Source organism: Drosophila hydei, unplaced genomic scaffold, assembly GCF_003285905.1.
Source record: "Drosophila hydei strain 15085-1641.00,03,60 unplaced genomic scaffold, DhydRS2 tig00000232-arrow-arrow-pilon, whole genome shotgun sequence".
In the NCBI taxonomy this organism is placed as follows: domain Eukaryota; kingdom Metazoa; phylum Arthropoda; class Insecta; order Diptera; family Drosophilidae; genus Drosophila; species Drosophila hydei.
In genome coordinates this window covers 1518576-1525016 of record NW_022045690.1, presented here as the reverse complement: position 1 = coordinate 1525016, position 6441 = coordinate 1518576, and the positions used below count along the sequence as shown (strand labels likewise).

General features: G+C 39.2%; 1 protein-coding gene across 1 annotated transcript; it reads left to right on the top strand.

Moving 5' to 3' along the window:
• Window positions 1–3454: 3454 nt before the first annotated feature.
• Window positions 3455–4731, top strand: LOC111596044 (protein boule-like). Its single transcript, XM_023310080.2, has 2 exons — window positions 3455–3812; window positions 3907–4731. Exon 2 carries the CDS (start codon window positions 3947–3949, stop codon window positions 4703–4705), a length of 759 nt encoding a protein of 252 aa, XP_023165848.1. The 5' UTR covers window positions 3455–3812; window positions 3907–3946; the 3' UTR covers window positions 4706–4731.
• The last annotated feature ends 1710 nt before the right edge of the window (window positions 4732–6441 follow it).

Below are 6441 nucleotides of genomic sequence, written 5' to 3'. Positions count from 1 at the left end.
ATTGTCATTGTCATTGTCATTGTCATTGTCATTGTCATTGTCATTGTCATTGTCATTGTCATTGTCATTGTCATTGTCATTGTCATTGTCATTGTCATTGTCATTGTCATTGTCATTGTCATTGTCATTGTCATTGTCATTGTCATTGTCATTGTCATTGTCATTGTCATTGTCATTGTCATTGTCATTGTCATTGTCATTGTCATTGTCATTGTCATTGTCATTGTCATTGTCATTGTCATTGTCATTGTCATTGTCATTGTCATTGTCATTGTCATTGTCATTGTCATTGTCATTGTCATTGTCATTGTCATTGTCATTATCATTTTCATTGTCATTTTCATTTTCATTATCATTGTCATTTTCATTGTCATTGTCATTGTCATTCATTGTCATTGTCATTGTCATTGTCATTGTCATTGTCATTGTCATTGTCATTGTCATTGTCATTGTCATTGTCATTATCATTATCATTATCATTATCATTGTCATTATCATTATCATTATCATTATCATTATAATTATCATTATCATTGTCATTATCATTATCATTATCATTGTCATCAGTATACCCAATATCCTTATTGCACTCCATTTCGAGCTAAAATTTATTGTCATTCATAGTCGGAAAAGTGCATTTCACTTGCTGCCATATGTTGGCCTGGTGATTGTTATGTAAAAGCTGTTGTCAACACTGCAAATGAGTGTTGTAATATGATAAATGTCGTTCGCGTGCAATTATATCAAATAAATTAACAGAATTTCGGAAATGTGTAATAGCAGCAAAAGCAAAAGGAAAAAACTAAATTAAAATCAAATTGATTGCAAAGAAGCGCCCAACCGCACACACAGTGGCTTGCATTGTGTGTGCCACACGCTCGCCATGCCGCCCCCGCCGACCCACATTGCGGCTGTGCACTGATGCAACATGAAGAAAATGCATTGCGCATGTTGTGCATTGCGTGTTTTGCTTTGTTGCTTGTTGCAGCAAGTGTTGGTGCTTGCTGTGTCTGTGTGTGTGTGTGTTGGTGTTGGTGTTGCTCTTTGGTTTGCTGACTTTGGGGCAGCTGTGTGACTAATCGCGTTTGGCTGTCGACGTGCTGCGCACGCGTTTTGCGCGCGTTTTTTGTCGCCCACAAAGAAGACTATCGCAGTGGCAAGTCAAGAGGCAACTACCAACTACCAACTACCAACTGGCAACTGGCTGACACACGCTATAAGCCAGAGTGGGGCAATTGCATATAAAGTACACACAGATGCACTGCACGGCAAATCTGAACAGCACGCAGCAGTAGCTTTATCGGCTGCAGTCGCAGTTACTGCCGCCGTCGCCGTCGCCGTCGCCGTCGCCGTCGCCGTCGCAGTCGCAGTCGACGTTAATGCAATTTGAAGAGTCGCGCGCGTAAAACAATTTTGTCATCAGTTTGCATAGTTTGCTGCAAGCGAACACTGACACACTTACACACAGACATATTTGTATATATGTATATGTGCTCGTACATACATACATACATACATACATACACATACAGAGAGCCATGTGCATTAGGCATTACTTCCATTTGCAATTGGCTTTATTTATGCCGCTCATTTTCTCGCTCTGATTTGCTTGACACTTTTTGCTGCAATGGAAATTTCTCTGCTGCCTTTGTTGTTCTTTTTGTATATCTATTTTCTTTGTTAATGCAACACAAGTAGCCGCTTGATTGACACTTGAGCTGTCATTACACATGCAGAACTATTAGTGTGTGTGTGTGAGTGTGTGTGTGTGCCTTAAGGCCTTTTGTGATATGTGGAAAGAGCGCTGCATGGGCACTGCGCACATTGATCTTAAGGCATTATAATTTTAATATATATATAAAATTACATACATAAAGCTTTTACCGCAGCAGCATTAGTGCAAGAAATGGCGTCAGAATTATTAATAAAATATGATATAATCTTATATAATAATTAACTTCAATTTAATCATCATTATATATATGATAATCCATGACTATGTGATTTCCTGTGGCTAATAATACACATAAATTTGAATATAATAATTCAATTATATATATAATTATGTGAGACTATATAGCCATGGGATTTTTGTCAATTGCCAACTTCGATAGAGATGAATTAGACATTATCAAGTCTGAAGAGAGAGAGCTATCTATATTTATCGCAGTTTCTTATCAGACTTTTGTTAGCTTCGCATCTCGTAATGAGTCATCGGACAATAAAGTATGAATACTCTTTGGCTGAGCTGCGCTCGCTTCATGACTGTGCAGCTATCTCGCTTGCACGCATACAGTTAGCAAATCCAATCAGACATATTTTCAGCTGTGGATCTCTTTAGGCGGCTGTTGGCTGATGGTGGCTGCTGCAGCGCCTAATAAACTTCATTAAAAGCAAAAGAAAAAGAGACATAAACAAGAAGCGAGACAAAATACAGCAACCATAATCATCATATGCCAAGCGACATTCTTATTGGACTCTGGCAGCGACAGCGACGTCGCGTCGCAGCCAACTTATTACACAGAAATTAACTGGGCCCCCGAGACACCCCTTTCGACCCGCACGAAAAGCGGAAATTGAAAGCGAAAAAAATTATATTTCTTTGGATTTGGTAGTTTTGCTATATCGAATGTGGAATACTCTTTGCGTGCTGTTATACTGTTATCGATTTGACGACAGATAGGACTATCGACAAAGTAGTGCCTATTGATCTTAATTGCAATTCGATCGAGTTTTATTTCTATTCAAATAACAAAAATTGATCAGTTATCGATATTATCTCTATTAAGTTGATAATGCTATCGATTCATCGACAATGTTATCGATTTCAGTTTGAACTCACAAGGCTATTTACGATTTAATGGTTATCGATATTGTTATCGATTTATGATGAGTTCTTATGACGTTTTATGAGCTATCGATTTTAGTATATCGTGAGACTGTTTAAGAATGATCGATAATGTTATCGATTTCAAGCTGAATCCATACGACAAATGTTTAAGAATGATCGATATTGTTATCGATTTATATATATGTGAAGAAAGTTGAGCAGTTACCGATTGTTCGATTTCGATTTGCATTCATTAATAATTATCGATAATTATCGGGGGAATGTCTTCAAACGGCCGAAAGAGTCATAGAAAAATGTTATTGATGATATCGTTATCGATGTATACACCGATTTTCAATTCACATAACTATACTTGATCATACTATAACTGTACTTCATCAAAATATGATATTTTCTATGAATAAAGTTAATCGACTTCGTTTCTATTCCCTCAATCATCAAGTAATCTTGGCTATGTTTCGAATTTTTAGTAAAGAGCAAAGCCAGAAACAAAGTATCTCAAAATTCTTAAATCATAAACGTCAAACGTGTATGTTTATGTATGTATATTTATATATATATACATATATATATATATGTATATCATTATCGCATTTCCTTTAAGGTCAGGTGTTAAGAATTCATTTCAAATTTGTATTTTATCAAATGAGGTATTTTGGAAATTCTCAATTTTTGAAATTCTCGATTTTTTGAAACTCGTTTGAATAATAGTTACCTAAGCTATACGTTGTTATTAGTAGAAGAAGGTTAAAGGCCCCAATACGAAGTTATCGAGAGCAGTACGAAGTGAGGAGTTGGAATCAGACGCAACGGCTACCCATAGACGTCTTCCGCCCATACCAAACTCATTCATCTACCCCGTCCCCGCTTGCCATCCTCCCTGATATCCTTGATCAGCAGGACTACGAATCTACCGGTGTATACAAAAATATATATCCGGGGATCTTGTTGAATACAAGCGGTAAGGACAAAAGCTGATCGACAACAAGACTTCTCCCGTAATACCTCCCCCACCATATATATATGTATATATATATATATATATATGCATGTAGCCTCAAGAATCAGCCTTTCGGAATAAGTTATCAGCGAAAAATGGCATCCACACAATTGCAACAGGCACCACCAGCTGGACCCAAACTAGCAATGGCCCCGACACCCGGCTCAACTACACCAACAGTCGCCATGCCAACTGTCGCTGTGGAGGCGCCACCGGCGGAGCCGATCTATGGGACAGTAATACCGAATCGTGTATTCGTTGGTGGCATCAGTCGCGATACAACCGAATCGGATCTGATGATCGCGTTCAGTGCCTACGGCACGGTGCGCAGCACCAAGATCATCGTCGATCAGGATGGCTTCAACAAGGGCTATGGCTTCGTCACATTCGAAACTGAGGAGGAGGCCCAGCGCCTGCAGTCCGTGGGCAAGTGTGTCATATTGCGCAATCGCCGTTTGAATATTGCGCCAGCATTCAAAAAGCAACAGATCCGTCCCAAGCTGCAGCCGATCATTGAGACGAACGGCACAGTTTACTTCACCACTCAGCCGCCGCCGCCGCCGCCCACGGTCAACACAATTCCCCTCGAGCAGTATGCAACGGCCACCTATGGCCCGGCTGGGTCCGTTACCGAATATACGGCCGCCACAGTGCCAGCCATCTATCAGCAGGCACCGGCCGGCGTTCAATATCAGCCGGTCTATCAATACTATAGTGTGCCGGTCAATATGCCAGCCGTTTGGCCCCAGAACTACTACCAGGACCCGCAGACATCCAACTCACAGACATCGATACCACAGCAGACTTCCTGGGAGTTCGATGGGGCCAACAACAGCAGCTGGCGCTCATCCTAATCAAATGGAGCGCACATATTCAATCTGTAACTATATATCCATATACATATAGTATCTGACTAGACTCATTAGACTAACAGTTGCTTCAGTAATCCAGCCATATCTATATATATCTACGTTTCATACTGCCAAACGTCCCTCTATAAGCACTGTGCTCTCAATATGAATGTAGATATTCCCAGTACTGTTTCTAGATCAGCATATATTTTAGATGTAGACTTGCCGTGAAAGCATTTCCTTTACTTTCGACTTCTCCTTATAAGAACTTGATCTTAAAAGATTACTCTTACCCGGTCTTAAGCTGTCGCTCACCTTTCTCTCTGTCTCTGTGTTTCTCTTTTGTTTACTCTCTCTATTTATCTTTCAATTTCTTTCCTTCTATTACTCTCTTTATCTCCTTCTTTTACTTTCCATATTTTACCATTTTTCTCATTCTCTATTTCTCTCTCTCCCCTGTATTTCTCTCTCTATATATCTCTCTTTATATATATCTCTCTATATATCTATCTCTCTCTTTCTCTATATATCTCTCTCTCTATAGATCTTTTCTCTCTCTCTTTCTTCTCTCTCATTTCTCTCTCTTCTCTCTCTTTTCTCCCTTCTCTCTCCCATTTCCCTCTCTCTTCCATTTATATCTCTCCCCCATCTCTCTCTTACTTCTCTCTCTCTTTTTGCTTTCTCGTTTCTCTCTGTTATCTCTTTATCTCTTACTTCTCTCTCTTCTCTCTTCTCTCCTCTCTCCTCTTTCGCCTCTCCTCTCTTTTCTCTATTTCACTCTCCCCGCTCTCTCTCCCTCACCACTCTCTCTCTTTCATTCTCTATTAAAGAGCTCAACAGTGATTACTGAAGCAACTGTAAGTCGTAATAAAGCTTACATAGCATAAGAACTAGCAACTGATATACCCCATAGCAATTTAACGAAAGCAAACAACAGAACCACGAAACGGAATATACGAATGTAAGTAGATGAAAGACAAGCAACAGATGAATAATTCACACACAGGCAACGAAGGACAATGAGATGAAGATGCAAGAGCAAAAATAAAAGAAAGTGAAGACAAAGTTGAAAGTTGAAGACAAAGATGATGATGATGCAGACGACACAATACAAATGTAGATCAACGCAAATCAACACACCGAACAGATTGAACAGAACTGAGCGAATTACAACGAAGAAAACATACACTACACTACCAAAAAAAAACTACAGCAGCTGCGCAACTGTGTGTCGTTAGATATATACATGTGTGTGTATATATATGCATCTATATGTATGTATATATATATGTGTGTGTGTATATATATAGGTTCATACTCTCTGTATATATGTATGTATACATATATATTAATATATTTAGGAATATTTTGGCGCAATTGGAGGGCAAATGCAAATCTATTAGAAACTATAAATAGAAGAGATCGCAATACACGCAATACGCACACACACGCACCCAAACACACCCACGCACACACATGCACACGCACACACATATACTCTTTAAAGTTTAGCTTGGATATGTTTGAAGGTCTTCGGTTATTGCTTAGATTGAACACACTCAAACCGCACCAAACACGAACAGCAACTAACCTAACCCCATCTTCGACATATCCAAAATGCAGCATTTAGCATATAGCATATAGCATATAGCATATAGCACACAGAATACCTATAGACATTTCCAATTTGCCTCAATTGTAGCCCAAATATTCCCCTAAGCCACACTCACCCAACTCGA

What these genes read in the sequence shown, in the direction of transcription:
- LOC111596044 (XM_023310080.2), top strand. Translation starts at nt 3,947, where the DNA reads ATGGCATCCACACAATTGCAACAGGCACCACCAGCTGGACCCAAACTA.